General features: G+C 38.1%; 1 protein-coding gene across 2 annotated transcripts in view; it reads right to left on the bottom strand.

The window, feature by feature from the left end:
* Positions 1-1,993: 1,993 nt before the first annotated feature.
* The window catches only part of agpat5 (1-acylglycerol-3-phosphate O-acyltransferase 5 (lysophosphatidic acid acyltransferase, epsilon)), a 28,450-nt gene continuing 8,875 nt past the window's right edge, over positions 1,994-21,568 (bottom strand). For both annotated transcript variants that reach the window (XM_043254992.1, XM_043254993.1), the window contains exons 2-8: positions 20,953-21,022; positions 20,678-20,793; positions 20,456-20,545; positions 18,343-18,433; positions 10,719-10,880; positions 5,659-5,782; positions 1,994-3,062 (exon numbers count right to left, since the gene is read on the bottom strand). In XM_043254992.1, the coding sequence (XP_043110927.1) occupies positions 2,837-3,062; positions 5,659-5,782; positions 10,719-10,880; positions 18,343-18,433; positions 20,456-20,545; positions 20,678-20,793; positions 20,953-21,022 (879 nt within the window). In that variant the 3' untranslated portion in view covers positions 1,994-2,836. The remainder of the gene's footprint in view (positions 3,063-5,658; positions 5,783-10,718; positions 10,881-18,342; positions 18,434-20,455; positions 20,546-20,677; positions 20,794-20,952; positions 21,023-21,568) is intronic.

The following is a 21,568-nucleotide window of genomic DNA, read 5'->3' as shown; positions in this document are numbered from 1 at the left end:
GTCCCGTCGCCACGGTGCTGCACCTTTGCTGAAGGGGCCGGGTCACTAGCTCGGCTCCTCAGCGAAAACCTGAATATGCGCTGCACCCGCTGCTTATTTATACACGCGCTGTGATCAGCGGCAGCTGGATGCGATTAGCGCATGCCAATCTTCAATTGGCTCGTTTAGATACACTCGAAGTAGATTGGTCTCTCGAAGCGAGATCCCAATTCGTCGGTCATCCGACGTGACGTCTCCGTTCCCTTCTTCAGGGAACGAGGGTTACATACGTAACCGAGACGTTCTACCAAGTTCTAATCTTTTCCATAATATAAGTGATTACTGTGAAATTGAGACCAATTTACCAATCGCACTGAGACCTTTCAAATGAAACCAAACATGAAAGTGAAGAACAATAGGTTCATAAGACACATGACATATAATGCCTTATTCCTTATTCCCAGAGCAGTCATCAAGTGTTAGACTGTGTTTTAGATTATTATATGTGGGGTTATATGAGGAGTAAATAATTTTTGTCCCCCATGTGGCGTGTCAGATGTGGAATCTGAATATTGTTTGATTGTTTAGATTGAATGTGAGGTATGCCCAGTGATCTCTGCATGTACAGATGTTTTGCAAGGAGATTCCATGTGATTGTGTAGATATTTATCTTTCACTAATGTTATCATACTTGCCTCTGCCACTTGGTCATAGAACCATGGTTCTGTTTATAACTAAGGTTTTGGTAAGCTGTGATAACTACTATAAGACAGTACGAAGGAACAAAAATAAAACAAATCTAACATACACATAAAATCAAGACAACCTAAATAAATCAGACTGAAAGGAAAAAAAAAACAAACAAACAAAAAAAAAAAACTTTATTGTGAAGGATATAGTACAGACGATAAATGAGTGTTTACTGCATGGACAAGTCTTTGAAAGATGGGCAACAACGCAGCACCTGTTTAAAAGCATTTGTTGCAGTTTAAATACTTTACACAGCCTCACAGATTTTGGCGAATTTATATATTAACATTACAATTCTGAAAAGTTTCAGTAATCAAATGATACCATTATATCTTGATACCACTAACCATCTTCTAATTATGATATAATAAATGCAAGAATTTATCTGTCATACAGAAATTTGTCAAGAAGTGTGCTTTTAAATCAGTCACTTTAAGATGACAAAATAAACGTGGAATGTGAAAAAGACATCAGTCATGTTAACAAAAGCACAAAACAAACGTGCGTGCGTGTCAAACATGTCAAAAACTAATCTGATGACAAACATAACCGCAAATCAAATCCACCAATGATCTGTACTAAAACAAAAGAAAGAATACAAAGTGCCTTAAACCAAGCATTAGTTTCAGCTAAGATTTATTTAAAAAAATAAATGATACTCTATACGATTTTAGGGTTAAAGATCAAGGTCTTTATGTTTAATATTTGTATGTAGCAAAAGCGTAACATAAGCATTCTTATTAAATATTTTGTTAAAAAGGTCTCCGGTTATATATAAATACTTGACATTAATAATTATAATTACTTTAAAATACATGTAGCTTTTACCAACTGTTGCAAAGTACTACATGGCATCCCCAACACTTTCAATGATTGTGGAAACCCTACTGTAATCTGTGATACTATTTAAGGGTTAAAGTTTTCTAAACATCTCCAGTAGCACTTAATGAAACAGTTTTTTGGTAAATGCCAAATAAATAATACAATATATAAACTGCATTCCACTTAAAGTAAATACATATATACTTCTAAATAAAGAAACAGGATTTAAAGAAAAAAAAAATGACATGAGCAAGATAAGGCCATTTGTATAAGTTGTATAAACAACAACAACAACAAAAACCTCTAAACTGTGAGATTTCATGACATATGTCTCAAATTTCTAATGTGTACCAAATTACTGCTCTTCATTATGTTCTGGAAAGACATGAAAAATTGGCTGTATGGGGATGTGTCAAAGAAAGTCATAGGTTTGGAATAAAGGTTAAAAAAAAAATGTTTCTTTATTTTTGACAGAAAAATAGTTAATACCCCTGCAACCAGGAATTTTGCCATCTATAAGGGGAATATTTAGCAACAGTACAAATGCTTACAATAAAAAACACATGACAGGCTTTTTAGATTTTGGCATCAAATCAAAAGTATAACTGATGTAAACACACAACCAAAAACAAATGCATAAAAATCTGCTGCATTACAAAATGTGACCAAAATAATAAAATACCCTAAATATTCTCCAGAACATTCTGATGAAATGCAGATCATGTAAAAACTATTAATGTGAGAAACCATATTCAGAACCATATAAATCATACAAATAAAGAAAAATATTGCATATTGGAAATTTAAACACGTGGATCCTCATGGCCAATTGATATGGTTAAACAACAAATGTTTCAAGACTGCTATGGTTATACTCAAAATATTGCATCTGTGTTACATATTGATATCTATTTGTGCATTTCAGATCAGAGTTAAACTCATATTGTGTGGAAACCCTCACATCACATTGGGTCTACATGAATGATGACATCAAAACAAAACAAACCAAACATTTCTCTTATAAATCCAATTAGGAATATCTGTCTACAATGTTGTAAGCATATTGTGCTAACAAATTGAATTTTTTTTTTTGCATCTCAAAGTTTGTTTGCAGTGCAAACAGTGATACAGTAATACTTTTAGAGTATGAAATAAAACAAAAATATAAAAACCTCTTTGTTAGTAGTATACTATGAGCCAAAAAGAAACTGTGGTGAAAAATGAAGAATCCAATTCTGAAATCTAAGAATGTCATCCGAGTGGTCAGAATGGATTTTTTTTTAGTTTACGGGCTTACACTTACCCATACCCATCCAATCAAAGTCCCATAGAGCCAGGTATTAAGATAGAGTTTTCTACCAGACTCTGTTAACAGCATTGGTAAAGTGAGGCCACCCAAAATCAACAAAGGAGGCAATGTCTTTGTAAAACTAAGAGGTGACTTTTGGCTTTCCCCAGGGAATCTGCACAGTTTCTCAGGGTCTTCAGATTCATAGAAAGTTGTCAGAAGCCTAAACCGAAAAAAATAATTTTTTTTTAAACTCTTTGAAACTGCAACTAAAAGTTTAAATAAAAAAAGTTTCCAGTTCACAAAATACTTTAAATCTACAAATAAACAGTAATACAGTAACACATTTAAGTTCAGCAAACTGAAAATAACCCAACACACCCTCCTTAAATGTGTGGCTGGTGTATTATTGCAAACATACTTTAACCAAAATACATGTAAGGTTTTGGTTACACTATTGTTAGGTGTCTTTGTTACGGAGTAATTAAGTACAAATACAAACCGGATTCCAAAAAAGTTGGGACACTATACAAATCGTGAATAAAAACTGAATGCAATGATGTGTAGGTGCCAACTTCTAATATTTTATTCAGAATAGAACATAACTCACGGAACAAAAGTTTAAACTGAGAAAATGTACCATTTTAAGGGAAAAATATGTTGATTCAGAATTTCATGGTGTCAACAAATCCCAAAAAAGTTGGGACAAGGACATTTTCACCACTGTGTGGCATCTCCCCTTCTTTTTACAACACTCAAAAGACGTCTGGGGACAGAGGAGACCAGTTTCTCAAGTTTAGAAATAGGAATGCTCTCCCATTCTTGTCTAATACAGGCCTCTAACTGTTCAATCGTCTTGGGCCTTCTTTGTCACACCTTCCTCTTTATGATGCGCCAAATGTTCTCTATAGGTGAAAGATCTGGACTGCAGACTGGCCATTTTAGTACCCGGATCCTTCTCCTACGCAGCCATGATGCTGTGATTGATGCAGAATGTGGTCTGGCATTATCTTGTTGAAAAATGCAGGGTCTTCCCTGAAAAAGATGACGTCTGGATGGGAGCATATGTTGTTCTAGAACCTGAATATATTTTTCTGCATTGATGGTGCCTTTCCAGACATGCAAGCTGCCCATGCCACACGCACTCATGCAACCCCATACCATCAGAGATGCAGGCTTCTGAACCGAGCGTTGATAACAACTTGGGTTGTCCTTGTCCTCTTTGGTCCGGATGACATGGCATCCCAGATTTCCAAAAAGAACTTGAATCGTGACTCGCGTCTGACCACAGAACAGTCTTCCATTTCGCCACACTCCATTTTAAATGATCCCTGGCCCAGTGTAAACGCCTGGGCTTGTGGATCTTGCTTAGAAATGGCTTCTTCTTTGCACTGTAGAGTTTCAGCTGGCAACGGCGGATGGCACGGTGGATTGTGTTCACTGACAATGGTTTCTGGAAGTATTCCTGAGCCCATTCTGTGATTTCCTTTACAGTAGCATTCCTGTTTGTGGTGCAGTGTCGTTTAAGGGCCCGGAGATCACGGGCATCCAGTATGGTTTCTGGCCTTGACCCTTTCTCACAGAGATTGTTCCAGATTCTCTGAATCTTTGGATGATGTTATGCACAGTTGATGATGATAGATGCAAAGTCTTTGCAATTTTTCGCTGGGTAACACCTTTCTGATATTGCTCCACTATCTTTCTGCGCAACATTGTGGGAATTGGTGATCCTCTACCCATCTTGGCTTCTGAGAGACACTGCCACTCTGAGAAGCTCTTTTTATACCCAATCATGTTGCCAATTGACCTAATTAGTGTTAATTGGTCTTCCAGCTCCTCGTTATGCTTAAATTTACTTTTTCCAGCCTCTTATTGCTACTTGTCCCAACTTTTTTGGGATTTGTTGACACCATGAAATTCTGAATCAATATATTTTTCCCTTAAAATGGTACATTTTCTCAGTTTAAACTTTTGTTTAAGTGATTTATGTTCTATTCTGAATAAAATATTAGAAGTTGGCACCTACACATCATTGCATTCAGTTTTTATTCACGATTTGTATAGTGTCCCAACTTTTTTGGAATCCGGTTTGTATTTAACAGGACATTAGTAAGACTTTTTTCACTTCACTAAGTACTCGTGTAGAAGGAATTGTGTAACAACAATGTGAATAAGAGTTATCTGAACAATTTGAGCCAGGGGATGGAGATGGGCCACTGAAGAGGCTGCCACCTAATGGCGGTTAAGATAGATTTTGTATATTTCATTTGATTGGTAACAGCCCTATATTATGTTTTTATATTAAGTCAAATTAAGAACATTTAAGAATTTGTTCTGAACAATCTTGCATGAATGCATGAATTTATTATGGCCCTCTAAATAGGTTAATAACTTGGAAATATTTATTTGCAATATTTGTGTGTAATATTAAATCGTATAAAATGTAATTTCCCAACAAGGAAATTGTGGCCAGTAAAAAAGCTGAGTGGCTAGTAAATTTGGAAAACCACTAGCCACAGTGACTAGTGATAGCTCATGTCAAGCCCTGGTTGTTATATGTGTATTTACACAAACATTAGAGCTGTAGATTCTATGTACCAATGTGTACTTGCATTGTAACTAGATGTGTATGTAAATATGTAACCATGGTGTACAATAAGTAGACTGGCACTAGGGAGGCTTAATATAAAGTGTCTCTTCTTAACCATACGGTGAGTAGGTAAATGTATAATTACAAGGACACCATAATATAAATTGCAATTGTATGTAGTGGAGCATAAAAAAAAAGTGATGGACTAGGGGCTATTTCAGAAACTCACTTGTCCTTGATTTCAAATCTTTCGTGTAGCCATCTGCGGAAAAACACTGGCTCGACAGGAATTTCCCTCATGTCCAAGCGGTTGAAGTGGATGTGCACCCTGGGGCATTCTTTGCACAGGAACTCTATGACACAGAGAATTAAAATTAGATAAAGGACATTCCAGAAAACCATCACACACGACACAAAACTGAAAACTGGACAACCATTAAAAAGTGATAATTTACGTTTAACAAAATTATTTCCAAACCAACGTACAAATAAAGACAACAGAAGCAATTAAAACCTAAAAAGTGCAATGACGTAAGTATTAAGACATGGCTCAGCTAGGCTAAAGAAGTACAGGTAGCTAGGTTATTTTAAATAAATAAAAAGAAAACAAGTATACAGAATAGAAAAAAAAAACCCACAGAAAATTAGGTGTTCTACATTTGTGTAACACAGAAAAAGATCATCAAAAATGCTCGAGTTTGCACACATCAGAAAAAGTTCAATAAAGTAATAAAGGTCTTTTGTTGTTTGTTGTTGTCGTTTATGAAATAATATCTGTGTACATGTGTACTACAACAAACTGATTATTTATTTACAATCAAGTGTAATTGTATATGCATTGTTGTGATAAATTGTAGATGTAATATTTATGTAGCTGTCAAAATTGTCTGCTAAAACAAATGTATACATCACGACTAATCGTATAGACGTACATGTAATCGTACATGTATACATTAACACTAATCATCAAGACTGTCAAGTTCTGTTATTTTAATAAATGACCACGCTAACGATCAAATCAAATCACTTTTTTATCTTGTGCTTTTAACAATACAGAATGTGTCAAAGCACTAAACGGTATAAAATAGAAGAATACAATGATAGGGATGTTATAATGAAGAGATTGTATTAAATGCAGAGACATCAATTTGTAATCAATTTAACGATAATCACAAAAAAGTGCAACACTGTGCAAGATATTCCGAACTCCCGTTTACAATTTAAAGTTCCTCAATGTTTTGCAATCTTGTTCACAAAGTTTTGACAGTGTTATGATTTTCATAAGACATTTTCCCAAAAATCCACATTTAAAACAAAATGGCTTCTATTGGTCATAGCTAATGACTGTAAATTAGAAAGTTGTTTTGTCATTATGATAAAATTTGAAAAATTAGGGATATACAAGAGGGAGCATTCAAAGTGTTGAAAAGTAACACTTCCAGCTGCCAGTTGGTGCTATAACTTTGACTCCTAATCATATCTATCTGATCTGACTCCTCGAACAAATAAACTTCTGAAGTTTGAGAAATGTAGAAGTTATTAGACACTGCCCGTTTCTAATTTCTTGCTATATATTCAATGCCTCACCATGGTCAAACTGTTGAAGATATCAAAAATCCCTGTCTTGAAATTGAGAGAGATTGGTGGCAAATGGGTAAAAAAAAAACAAAAAACAAACCTACAACGAGTATATCAAAAATTCCACAGCATGCGTCACAAAACCCTTAAATAGCCCACTTCCTGTTGGGTAGAGCCTATGACATTCAGTGCAAAGTTGTTTGGCTATACTTGTATGGGGTTTCATATGTATACATGCAAGCATGCATGATATATGCCACTGCATATTCCAGGGGGTACTGTAAAGCGTCTCCCCCTGATGGAGTGAATGAAGACGTTATGTTGTGATGACAGACTAGGGTCTTGCTTTGAGCCCTTATTAGCTCTGATAAGAGAAAGCACCAATAAAATTTGGCAAGTGGTTAACTAATCCCCTCCCTGTCACGTGGGTATAAAAAGGCTACAGGTGTAACCTCTCATCAGATTGCTGAGGAGACGAAACAGAGTCTCAGCTCTGTGATGGTTTGGGGTTGTGGCCCACATATCTGCAAAGTGCTCTGGCAGGACACAAAATGCCAAGGCTGGATCTTCCTCCTTCCGTGGACTGTGCTTGCAGGTTCGCCACCTGATCACGAAAGGGCATAGTGAGAACCTTAGGCATGTATACAGGCCGGGGTCTAATGACTACATCAGAGTAGGCCGGCCCAAACACAAGGCACTCTTCCCTCACCGAAAAAGCTTGGAGATGGAAGTGAGTGTGGTCGGGAGAGTTGTCTTAGCAGACAGGAACTTAAGCTCAACTGACTCCAGTGGCTCAAAGGGACCTCTCTGAAGGCCAGCCAGGAGAACAGAGAGATCCCTTGAGGGCATTAGGAGGATTTAACCTTCTGGCACCCCTTGGGAACCTCAAGACGAGATTGTGATTTCCCAAAGACCAGTTGTCTACTGTATAGTGATGGGCTGCAATGGCAGCCACAACACTTTCAAGGTGGAGGGTGACAGCTTATGCTCCAAACTTTTTTTTGCAGGAAGGAGAGCACTACTTGCATCGTGCACCTTCGGAGGTCTTCTCCGAAGAGAAGAACACCAGTTTGTGATAAGACTCCACTTCAGGGCATAAGCCTGCCTTGTAGAGGGGGCTCTAGCCTGGATAATAGTGATCACCACAGCTTGTGGTAAATCACTTAAGTCACATCCTGTCCAGGAGCCACACATGGAGGTTCAGGTGATGCAAAATCACCTGTAGCCTATTTATACCCTAAAAGCTTAGGATTAGTTAACCTCTTGCCAAATTTTCATTTTTCTCTTATGAGAGCTAATATGGACTCCAAGCAAGAACCCCGTCTGTTATCGCAACATAACTCATAGTGACTGAGTCCCCTATTTCACTTCCTGGTCCCAGCTTCTATGGCATCCTAACAGCTTTAGATTCCAATGTATGTGCCAATATTTAGGTTTTTGAGCATTTTAACAGCCTTAAAAGAAGCTCATCACTGTGGTGGGCCACTATGTAATATTGCAGGTATAAGCAAAGCATTTTTATTTTCCCACCAAATTGTTAAGCCTTTCAGGCCATTTACATTAACACTCCTTTTTTTGTCATGATTTTGAACACACACACACACACACACACACACACACACACATACATACATACAGCGCATCCGGAAAGTATTCATAGCGCTTCACTTTTTCCACATTTTTTTATGTTACAGCCTTATTCCAAAATGGATTAAATTAATTTATTTCCTCAAAATTCTACACACAATACCCCATAATGACAAAGTGAAAAAAGATTTTTTGAAATTGTTGCAAATTTATTAAAAATAAAAAACCTGAAAAATCACATGTACATAACTATTCACAGCCTTTGCCGTGAAGCTCTAAATTGAGCTTTCCACTGATCATTCTTGAGATGTTTCAGCAGCTTAATTGGAGTTCACCTGTGGTAAATTCAGTTGATTGGACATGATTTGTAAAAGGCATACACCTGTCTATATAAGGTCCCAGGGTTGACAGTGCATGTCAAAGCACAAACCAAGCATGAAGACAAAGGAATTGTCTGTAGACCTCCGAGACAGGATTGTCTCAAGGCACAAGGCTGGGGAAGGTCACAGAAAAATTTCTGCTGCTCTGAAAGTTCCAATGAGCAAAGTGGCCTCCATCATCCGTAAGTGGAAGATATTTGGAACCACCAGGACTCTTTCTAGAGCTGGCCGGCCATCTAAGCTGAGCGATCGGGGGAGAAGGGCCTTAGTCAGGGAGGTGATCAATAACCCGATGGTCACTCTGTCTGAGCTCCAGCGTTCTTCTGTGGAGAAAGGAGAACCTTACAGAAGGACAACCATCTGTGCAGCAATCCACCAATCAGGCCTGTATGGTACAGTGGCCAGACGGAAGCCACTTTCTTAGTAAAGGTCACATAGCAGCCCGCCTGGAATTTGCCAAAAGGCATCTGAAGGAGTCTCAGACCATAAGAAACAAAATTCTCTGGTCTGATGAGACTAAAATTGAACTCTTTGGAGTGAATGCCAGGCGTTACGTTTGGTGAAAACCAGGCACTGCTCATCACCAGGCTAATACCATCCCTACAGTGAAGCATGGTGGTGGCAGCATCATGCTGTGGGGATTCTGTCAGCAGCAGGAACTGGAAGACTAGTCAGGATAGAGGGAAAGATGAATGCAGCAATGTACAGAGACATCCTGAATGAAAACCTGCTTCAGAGTGCTCTTGACCTCAGACTGCGGCGACGGTTCATCTTCCAGCAGGACAATGACCCAAAACACACCGCCAAAATATCAATGGAGTGGCTTCACAATAACTCTGTGAATGTCTTTGAGTGGCCAAGCCAGAGCCCAGACCTAAATCCTATTGAACATCTCTGGAGTGATCTGAAAATGGCTGTACACTGTCGCTTCCCATCCAACCTGATAGAGCTTGAGAGGTACTGCAAAGAGGAATGGGCAAAAATTCCCAAAGACAGGTGTGCCAAGCTTGTGGCATCATATTCAAAAAGACTTGAGGCTGTAATTGCTGCCAAAGGTGCATCAACAAAGTATTGAGCAAAGGCTGTGAATAGTTATGTACATGTGATTTTTTTTTCAGTTTTTTTATTTTTAATAAATTTTTTCACCTTGTCATTATGGGGTATTGTGTGTAGAATTTTGAGGAAATAAATGAATTTAATCCATTTTGGAATAAGGCTGTAACATAAAAAAATTTGGAAAAAGTGAAGCTATGAATACTTTCCGGATGCACTGTATATACATACATATACATATATATATACACACACACACACCCTAATATTCACTTGTCAAGTCATTACGATTATGATATAATGACTACTCTTTACCAGGATCTGACAGCCCTTGGACCCAAAAATGGTGACGCACGATTGAAACATTGGTATTGTGACAGCCTGTTTTTTTTTCCTAAAGAAGGACGTGACGATGACAGCTACCCCTATGTTGTGACTGTTTATTCCTGTGAACAACAGGATGTTCTCTGCATGAAACATCTTACTGTTTGAGTGTTTACGGGAACCAATGGAAAACAATGTGCACGCAACACTCTCTGATTACAGGAAATTCACTAATCTTTTTTTCCAGCCCTCAATCAATGATTTAACACTTTGTGTCCCCCTTCTTTGCTGTGCTAGTTTCAGTTGATGAAAGTAAACATGCTTATTTGCAAAATGATTGATAATAACAACAACAACAACAACTTACCTGGCATTGTAGGAGCTGGACGTCTTTGGCCGGTTGCTGTGAGTGTTTTCTCATATGCAACCGTTATATCATAGACAGCATCCAGGTGTTCCTTCATAGTCTCAATGGCAACGTGCGATGCTTTCATTCTTGGTGTTAAAACATGCTTCAGCACAGCAAGTCCTGCAATGGGCAAGACAAAATTACTATTGCATACATGCAATATTTCATATTACATTTTCATATAACCACATTACAATGTGGTTATATGAAAATGTACAGAACTTCAAACTCAATATTTTAACAAATTGCAAATGCTAAATAATCAAAAGCTACTTCGCCAACAAATAAGCTTTCAATGACTTATACTATGATCATGGAAGAGTATACCCCATAGATACAGCACTGGTAGGTGCTAATGCTAATGAAATCGCCTGAATTGGTGCACAATTATGATTCTGTCTGAAGAGATCTGAAGTAAACATAAGTAAATATATCTATATATCTCCCCATGTATATGCATCTTTGGACTATAAGCCCCTATTGACACTGTTCAGTGAAGGTGTGTGAACAAATAAATCGCTACAGACGTGACTGAATATGAATGCATTGTGAATTTCTATTCTAAATTTGACATTTTACACTTTTTATTTTACATATTATATTTTATATAATATATTATTATATATTAAATATAGCACTCCACTGACTGAAGTCTGTAGTCAAAAACAAAACTACATACTGCTCAGGTTATGACATAACTATCTTTATTCCAGGGAACCTAGGTTACTTTAGTAAACAAAGCATTTCCTATAAAATTGTTTATGATGCTTGGGGGAATGATATACAATAGGGACTTAACCTAACAAAGGCTGGTGACCAGCTAGCTGCCTTGGAAATATCTCCAATAAAACCTCAGAGAGATTTTAGTCAATGTAGTGCCATATTTAATTTTTCAGAACTGAGTATGTGGTCTCCCTGATGCATCTGATGACATGAGGGAGCAGAACATCTGGAGGAAAATGGGTCCTGGGCCACTTGCTGGCCTTTTCCTGGGAGAAAAATTGTTGAGCAGTTGTCTTCTGAAGCAAAGGGGGCATTTGTGGCCTAACGGTTAGAGTCTGTGTCAAAGATTTTAGGTTAGAGCCTTGGCTCTGGCAACAAATTGTCAGATCCAAGTGAATAACCAACACTTTCCTCTACCCCTTAATATTACGACAGAGGTTAGACCTTTCCATTTGGGGGTTAAATCTCCACTCTCCTGAAAATGCACTGCTCCAGGTTAGTGCCCTTGAGCCCAGATTCTACTGAGCACATAGGAGGTGGTGTCTTGCCATCTTGTAAAGAGTCCATGACCTGAGAGCACTTTTGCGATTTATAAGACCACCACTGTCATACTGTCTGAATGGACAAGGAAATTGCACTCTTTTAGGGCTGGCAGGAAGGTTTAGAGGGACCGAAAAACAGCCATCATTTTGAAACAATTGATGCATACGCATCGCTTCAGGCTGGACAAAAAGCTGAACACCAGACTGCCCTTGCACAGATCTCCCCAACTCAAATTATAAGCATTTGTCGTAACAACATTTGGACTCCTGTCTGATACAGGCAAAAGGCTTCCAAGAGGCCATGGCTGAGACCGTGATAGTCCATTTTGAGGTAAATGAATAGATGCATAAATAAAATCCAATAGTCCATCTTGAGGTTTTGACAGCTCCCTTTGCCTGCAGACTTCACAGGCTGTCAAGTGTGTGGTGCCTTGATGCTTGGGATACTGTTTGTGTTGTTTTACACTGTTGATGCTGACATTTACAGCAATATTGTTGCTTTTGTATTGTTTTTTTATAGGGTTAATTTTGCATTAATAAAACTCTTCTCCTTCAAACCTAAATGTGTTTGTGTGTGCCTGACTTTTTGCTTCCCAAGGGTAATAAAAATAGGCTGGGCTAAAATGTTAGAGGTTTGTGCAGCTGCACATGCAATATCATGCTTCAGTATTTGTAGGAAAATAGATTTCGCCTCAAGCAGTTTAAACAACATAAGAAACCATTTTAGAAACTTTCATTTATATTTTCTCCACACTATCTTTGTGATAAAAAGAGAATATGTGAGTGTGTAGGATGCAGTCAGTAAACGTGGCAAGATATTGAGCTAATTCTAACTAAACTACAGTAAATATTTCTGACAAGTCATTGCTTTTAACAAGCCTTTAATTATAGAAAATACACAACAAAACACACAAAAATCATCACTTCCAACCCTCAATATATATATATACAAAAAAACGACAAAATTAAATGAAAAATGTGTTTGGTTGTTTAGAGATTGACTGATATTTTTTCCAATATTTAAGCATTTTACCATAGTCGGATATCAGTTTTGTCATCAGATTTACTGAAACACTGCTATCTTGTGGGTGTTTTGAAAATTAAGTGCAGGATCACCTTACAGCGTGTCCAAGACTGGGTAGACACTTAAGATTAAAAACATTTTAGATTTTTAAAATGTAAGACCAAAGATAAGAACAAAAAAAAAAAAAAACCCACAAAAACAAAACCTGAATACATCAGTTGTCGTCCGTGACAAACAAATGTTGATTTAGATTTAAACTGATAAAGTGTGTCAGTTTCCCGAACCATGTTAGAGATATGGTTCCAGACTTTGGGTGCTAGATAGAAAAAAGGATGTCCCTTTCTATTTTGATATTCTAGGTATTATGAAACAGCCAGAGTTTTGAGAATACAGGGGGATGCTCAGGACTATATTGTGATAAGAGCTTGCTGAAATATTGAGGAGCTAAAGCATTCAGGGTTTTTTAAGTAATTAGCAAGATTATACAATTAATAACAATAATAACAAGTCTATACAATGTTAGATAGGGAGCCAATGCAGTGATGACAGAACCGGGCTAATATGGCAAACCTCCTAGTTCTGGTAAGGACTGTAGCTGCTGCATTTTGGACCAGCTGGAGTTTATAAAGTGTGCAGCACAACCACCAAATAAAACATTACAATAATCTACCCTCAAGGTCATAATGTCAAATGCAGAAATACACTCAAAGGCATTAATGTGTCACGATCTGGTCAAGAGAGAGATTCGAGATTGAAGCAAAGTAGACTTTTATTAACAAAGGGTGGGGTTGTTCCCCATGCTCTGTGGAGAAAGGAAGGAGAGGGTACATACTGGCTCCAGCTGTTTTGGTGTTGGTGGCAGTAGGCCCAGAGATACGGACTGATTTCTTGGATCTTCCGTTCAGTCTGGCCATTAGCTGGGAATGATATCCAGAAGACAAACTAACTGTGACGCCTAGGAAGAAGAAAAAGAATCTCCAGACTCTAGATGTGAACAAAGGCCTTCTTTTCGAGACAAATGTCCTTCGGGAGTCCGAAATGTCACTTGGTGGAATAGGGCTTCTGCGATTTCCATGTCACTACCGGGTTTGTTACCTGAAGAGGTTTGTCCAGAAGCGGTAGTCTGAGTGTAGATGGTACGTGATCGTCGATGGACCACTGGATGGGAGCGAGGAAAGCTGAAGGAGGCAGAATAGGCTCAGGTTCTTCAGGATCGGGGTCTTGTTAATGTAAGTGGGAGAGTGCATTCCTAAGGCTGGGCCAATAGCAAATTTTAAAGTCAAAGTGGGTGAAGAACAAAGCCCATCTGGCTTGATGAGGGTTAAGTCGTTTGGCATCACAGAGATCTAAGGGTCTAAGGCCCCCGTCTTTTTAGGCCACGAAGAAGAAGCTGGACGGTCTAATGAACCCCTGTCGCAGAGCCTCCTCTATATACTCCGGGTCCAAATGGGGACAACATATTCAACATATTCAACGCCGGGTAGTTCCGCCTGCCTGAGCGGCAATAATTCATCATGCACCATCATGCGGGTGGTAGGTTGTCCGAACACCTCTCGGAAATGCCCCAGGAAATCTTCCAAAGAATTCATCCATGGACTATCTGCGGTCCACAGTGCCTCCGCCCACTGTAATGCTCTACTAGAGAAAAGGGAGATGACGAAGGTGATTTTTCCACGTTCGGTGGGGAAAAGGTGAGGTTGCATCTCTAAGTATAAGGAACCCCTAACAGGTGGTAGCTTCTCCAGTGAATGTGGTGGGTAGAGCGACGGGACAGGTTGGACTGGAAGGCAGAGGAAGAGTATTGTGAATGGCCTGGACGAACACCTTGTAGGGGTCCACTGGTGGATTCTCCTGTTCCCTGTCAGAGAGCCTCCTTAATTAGGTTATGGGCTGATCTTCTGTCACAATCTGGTCAAGAGACAGACTCGGGATTCAAGTAAAGTAGAGGTTTATTAACAAAGGGTTGAGTACGACTTAATGCCGTCAAACGATCAAGACAGGAACTACAAATAATCAAGAGTTCAACAAAGTAAGAATAAAATCTTTCCTTATTGGAGAATAGCAATGTAAAAGATTCCTCGGGTTAGCAGGCAGACAGGTGGGCAGGCCTGTGCAACCCTGAGATCAACCACTGAGGTAATGGAGTGAGCGGGTTATAAGGAGTGAAACATGGTTTTCAAAAGGAAAGATTGCTGTCAAACAGCACACCTACGTTCCTAACTGATGAAGAATTAACAGAGGTCATCAAGAATTAGATAGTGTTCTAGATTATTACATTTGGGGTTTTAGGTCCAATAATTAGCACCTTGGTTTTTTTCAAAATTTAGCAATAAAGTTACTCATCATCCAGTTTTTTGACTATGCATTCTGTTAGTTTCTCAATTTCGTGTGTAAAGTGTAAAAAGTTACGGCCCTAGTACTGAGCCTCGAGTAATCCATATTTCACTTGTGAATGGTATGATACCTCATTTACTGGTACAAACTGATAGCGGTCAGATAATTTTGATTTGAACCATGCTAAGGCACTTCCACTAATGCCAACATATTCTCTTGAATAGAGATATAGTTTCTCTATTCAATATAGTTTTTTTCTAGTATCTTTGACAGGAAAGGTCTGTAATTCTGGGGTGATTCTGTAAGTATTTGGGGTAAAGATATGGTTTCTTAATGAGAGGCTTAACTAGAGTCAATTTGAAGATTTTGGGCAGATATCCTAATAACAATGAAGCATTAATAATGGTCAAAATAGGATCTATGATTTCTGGAAGCAGCTGTTTTAATAGTTTAGATTAAATAGTGTCTAACATATATGTTGCTTGTTTAGATGATTCAACAAGTTTGTACAATTCAGAGAATGAGTGGATTTTTTCCTCAGTGGATCTACAGTTCACTATCCGATGTGATACTGTAGCTAACGGCTGCATAGTTACAATTTTATCTGTGATAGTATCAATCTTGGAAGTATGATTCATGAAATCATTACTGCTGTACTCTTGGGGAATGTTAGCACCTGCTGATGCTTTATTTTTCATTAATTTAGCCACTGTATTAAATAAATAAATACCAGGGGTTGTGTTTGTTTTCTTCTAAAAGAGACCTAGTCAGCTTTACCAGTTTTAATGCTTTTCCGTAAGATAGGATACTTCCAGTTTTGTTTTTCTCTCGCTCCATTTTTCGGGTGTGCTCATACCACGGAGTCAGATAGTTATTTTTAATTTTTTTCCATCTTTAAGCGTAAAGGAGCAACTGTATCTAAAGTGCTAGAAAAAAGGGAGTGCATAGCTTCTGTTACATCTAGTTTTTCTACTGTATTGGCTGCGCTATGGAATGGAGATAAATCAGGGAGATTACTCAAAGCATTCTTTTGTGGTGGATGTGATGGTTCTATCATACTTGTAATAAGGTGCAGAGTTTACGGTTTTAGTTATATGGAGTTTACACAAGACTAGATCGCGATCTGAAATATCACTTTGCTGCAGAATTTCAACACCATTAACATCAGTTCCATGTGACCGTTTTAAATCTAGAGTATGATTTTGAGTAGGTCCTGACACGTGTTGTCAACACAATGGAGCTCAGAATGTCTAAGAAAGCTAATCCTAATATATCTTTCTCAAGAGCAAAACTCAGTACAAAACCCTTCTATAATCAGACAAAGTTGCTGTACTCAAAACTGTGATAAACGCGAATGTTGAAATAACCATGATTAGCTGCCCATTAACGTGTGAAGAATGCTCAAACAAACTAATTATAGGAATGATTCCTAAAAAAAAGGACCATTTAAACCTTATTGGGATACTCTGATGTTACAAGCAACAGTGTTGAGTATTCCTCAAGATCCTCAAACAAAACTGACTATTCAAATGAAATTTGGAACAGATTAAAACATGCGCTGTTGGACCTGAGAGGTGATGAGTCGCCTGCCCCTCCCCTTTATTGTCATCATCACCCCATCCTTTATTCGCCGCCCTTCACCAGGCTCCTGACGGGAGTGGGCGTGTCTGAGAGGAGGGGCGTGGTATTGGACAGGTCTGGCAGCGTGTGACGAGGCACACCTGAAGTGTATTCTCCTGTTAATTTGCGTGGGTCATTTTAAAGGGGTATTCCATCACGGTAGCTTGAATTTGGTACAGCTTTACCTTAAATGTTGAGACAGTGGTTTGTAAGGTTTGCAGAGAGAGCAGCCTGGAGTTCCTTCAGGAGGTTGGAGCCTGGTGAAGGGCGGCGAATAAAGGACGGGGTGATGATGACAATAAAGGGGAGCGGCAGCCATGCCAAAAATGAAAAAAAAAAAAAAACATGGACATGCTCTAAGTGCACCTGCGCTAGATATATCTCTGTGTAAACAGAGAGAAAGAGCATCTGCTGAGGTTGGATTGTCCTACCTGATCTAGCCTCATTTTTGTTTTCATGGGAAACTTCGGTTTATAGCCCAGTACAATTGAGAAATGGTTGTGTGTTTCATATTTCTGTGATTTCATGAAAAGTGTACCGTTTTAGTTTTGCTAATACTTTGTGTTGTTTGTTGCAAAGGGGCCTCAGGGCATGTGCCTACTGTTTAGCATGAGGCATTAATACCACATGTTAAAGCCCACTCAAAGGAGAAATATGGGGCCATCTGTGTGGTTACCCATATTGGATGAAGCTCTTGCCATATATTAAAGCATCTACCTGTGTGAATTCCCATTTGTGGAAGATGATTCACAGAGAACATGTATATATGTGGATGGTTTTGTTCATGTTATGTCTGTTACGAAACTGTAAGATATCCCATCTGGTACCTGATCTAGTTTCAAATAATATATGTCTTTAAGCATTTTAAATTTGCCTTGTTTTTTTTCCCCTGTCTAGTTTGACCCTGTAAAGTTAAGTGGAACACTTTTATAATTCTCTCTAAAATAGATATGGCCTAAGCTTTTGTGTTTTGAGTGGTTATAAGGTGTTAAAATAGTGGTCACATTTATCAATAACTGATTGATTTACTTTTTTTTTTTTTATAAACTGCTCCTTCATAGGTCTACATAAAATTAAAATTCACTCACTTTTTTCAAATTCCTAATACTTTATTATTATCATCTGGTGACACATGCAGGACTTTTCCAATAGTCTGCTCCTGCAAGCTTGAATTTACCAGATTTTACTTTTAAATTCTATGTTCATCTCTCAAAATCCAATCAACAACATATGTGATATGCAAAACAGAATAGAGAACTCCCAGGCCTTTTCTCCAAGTACCTGTTGCACAACACCACCACCACATCTGAAGGACTGCTTTATAGAGGAGAAACAATACCTTCTTTAGTAGCAAAAGCCTGACTGTCACTGATAACTTTTTGGAGCTCAGGGTTGAAGCGGGTTCCCTCTGGAAAGATGACAAGATACATCTGTATAGAAAACAAACAGTTAAGTCAAAACTTTAACACTTACAGACAGACTAAGCCTAATCCTAGACCAGCGATAGGAAACTCTAGCCTTTTTAAGTTTAATCAGCATATTAATCAATACAAATTTAAGGCCTCTTCTAATCTAGACTTTTTGCACCATTTAAAATATTCTATGGCCTTAAATTTAAGCAACTGTAGATGAAAGAACCTGTGGAAACCACAGTTCTAGTGCCCATGTTGTTTGACCAATGGTGTGATGGTGATTTGTACAGATTTCGAAACGATGTCAAATTAGAATTGATCAATAGATTAAATTTATACCAAAGCTGTTAAAAAAAAATCTTGTTTGAATAGATTTTTGTTGGAAAACAGAACAAAACGGTCAATACTGCTTTTACATACACATTTAAGTTTTAATCGGGCTAGGTTGGGTGATCTGTATGTGAAAATATTTAAGACCCATTGAATCTTAATTTGAGACAAAAGGCCTTTTACTGGGAAAATGTAAAGTACCTGTAGCCACCCTATTTATGTGGGGACACACTTTAAGCGAGAACAAAGCTACAGTGTTACACCTTGTAAAATATATAGTACAGTCTCTAGCAAGCCATTCTTTGTAATATTTGGTGAGCCAAATATCTTGAAACTTCCATTTTCCAGGCATCAAGTTTTAGACTATTTTTGTAATATTTTATTGTGTGTGTGTGTGCGCGCGTCTCTGTGTGAAACGTTGAGGTAGATAGTAGTTTTGTGCACATGTGAACTATCCATGCATCTATCCATTGCCTGACCCTGTTGGTTATCTAGACCACACCCGTTTAATGGTTCTCGACCCTGCCTGTATTTCTGACCATGTTTTTAAAAAGTATTACAGATGGCTCTGCTTGCCTCAGACTCCTATGTTACACATACGTACACACACACACACACACAGGTGCTGGTCATATAATTAAGATAATCAGTTGATTTCACTAATTCCATGTGAAACTTGTATATTACGTTTATTCATTACACAGATTGATATTTCAAACGTTTATTTCTTTTAATTTTGATGATTATAACTGACAATTAAATGAAAATCCCAAATTCTGAAAATTTTAATATTACTTAAGACCAATACAAAGAAAGTTTTTAGAAATCAACTGAAAAGTATGAGCATGTACAGCACTCAATACTGAGTTGGGGCTCCTTTTGCCTGAATTACTGCAGCAATGCAGCGTGGCATGGAGTTCGCCTTCAGCTCTTCTGCATTGTTGGGTCTGGTATATCACATCCTTTTCTTCACAATACCCCATAGATTTTCTATGGGGTTAAGGTCAGGCGAGTTTGCAGGCCAATTAAGAACAGTGATACCATGGTCCTTAAACAAGGTACTGGTAGTTTTGACACTGTGTGCAGGTGCCAAGTCCTGTTGGAAAATGAAATCGCACTCCTTTCTTCCTCCAGATTCTGGGACCCAAAGGAAATGCAAAATTTACTTTAATCAGAGAACATAACTTTGGACCACTCAGCAGCAATCCAGTCCTTTTTGTCTTTAGCTCAGGCTAGACGCCTGTCTGTTGTTCAAGAGTGGCTTGACACAAGGAATGCGACAGCTGAAACCCATGTCTTGCATACGTCTGTGCTAGCGGTTCTTGAAGTGCTGACTCCAGCTGCAGTCCACTCTTTGTGAATCTCCCCCACATTTTGGAATAGGTTTTGTTGCTCTCCAGTGTGCGGTTATCCCTATTGCTTGTACACTTTTTTTCTACCACAACTTTTCCTTCCCTTCACCTCTGTGTTAATGTGCTTGGACACAGAGCTCTGTGAACAGCCAGCCTCTTTTGCAATGACCTTTTGTGTCCTTATGCAAGGTGTCAATAGTTGTCTTTTAGACAACTGTTAATTATAAGACCAGCACCTGTATACGCACACTCTGTATTATGCTTTGCATCGCTTAACAGTTTAGCATCTTAAAACGTTCCTCATGTTAATTTGTATGGAATTTTTTTATATAGTTTATATCTATGGATATATACTCACAGGTGTACCCAGTTTGGTCTGAGAATATAATTTCTTTTTCATGGCTTTCTCATCAAAGTTGGCACTTCTCTTCACATACACACCTCCATGCTGCAAATGACATCAATCATAGTCAAACTACAAACATACAACTGGTCCTATTCATGGAACACAAACAGAATAAACTTAAATTGTTGTAAATTGTTTTTAAACCATAAAAAAGAAATCAAATGCATTAACTACCTGTGAAAAATACCATCCATACAAAGGAAGCCATTTCAGACCATCTTTCAAGACATATCTTACATGTCCAAGTGCATTTTGTCGAATGGCTAACATGTCAGCAATGATCCAATCCGCTACAATGGAGAACACAACCCTTACAAACGGTACAATAGGTGCAGATACCATAAAACTAAGGTATAAAGTGTGGTACAATATTACTGACCAAGAGAAAAAAAAAATCCCATGGTATGCATTAACTATTTGTTACATAGATAAGAGCATTTGAGACTTACCTGTGGACTGATGGTTTGACAGGTAAACCACATTCTCTTTCTTCTTTGGTATGTCCCCATAAATGACAATCTGGACAGATATTTTTTTTTATCATCATTTCAATGCTTTGGACAACAGGAATATAGTTAAAATGAACATGACTGAAGATATTACTGTCTCAATAAAGGTCTAGTTTCTAGTTTTATCATAAGTGGAACAAATGCATTTTGGTCAATAAGCTTAACTCATTAAAATAAATTGAATGTCTTGGTTAGCTATATACATATCAGATACATCTAATAGGGGACGAGTTGGGATACTAACATTTAACATGCTGAATGCGCTGCATATTCCCAATGTTTAGTTTCATGCTCAAATGAAACACCCAATATTGACTTATTGGAGACAGTCATAATGGTTTAACAGGTAAAACATGTGTGGTGGGTAATGCCGTCAAATCACTAGCCAATTTGGCAGGTTACTTTTTTTCTTTTCTTTTTTACTTAAGTTATGTTCACTTATTAATTTCTTCAAGAAATTTATGCCAGATAACTCTGCACAGGCTTAGCGCAAATAATGGCTTTTCACACTGTGCTTAACCCTGGGTTATCAATGTTTTAAACCATGGGTAAAAAC

Source organism: Puntigrus tetrazona, chromosome 13 (genome assembly GCF_018831695.1).
Source record: "Puntigrus tetrazona isolate hp1 chromosome 13, ASM1883169v1, whole genome shotgun sequence".
Taxonomy (NCBI): Eukaryota; Metazoa; Chordata; class Actinopteri; order Cypriniformes; family Cyprinidae; genus Puntigrus; species Puntigrus tetrazona.
The sequence above is the reverse complement of the archived record's forward strand: the minus strand, read 5'-3'. Positions and strand labels throughout refer to the sequence as shown.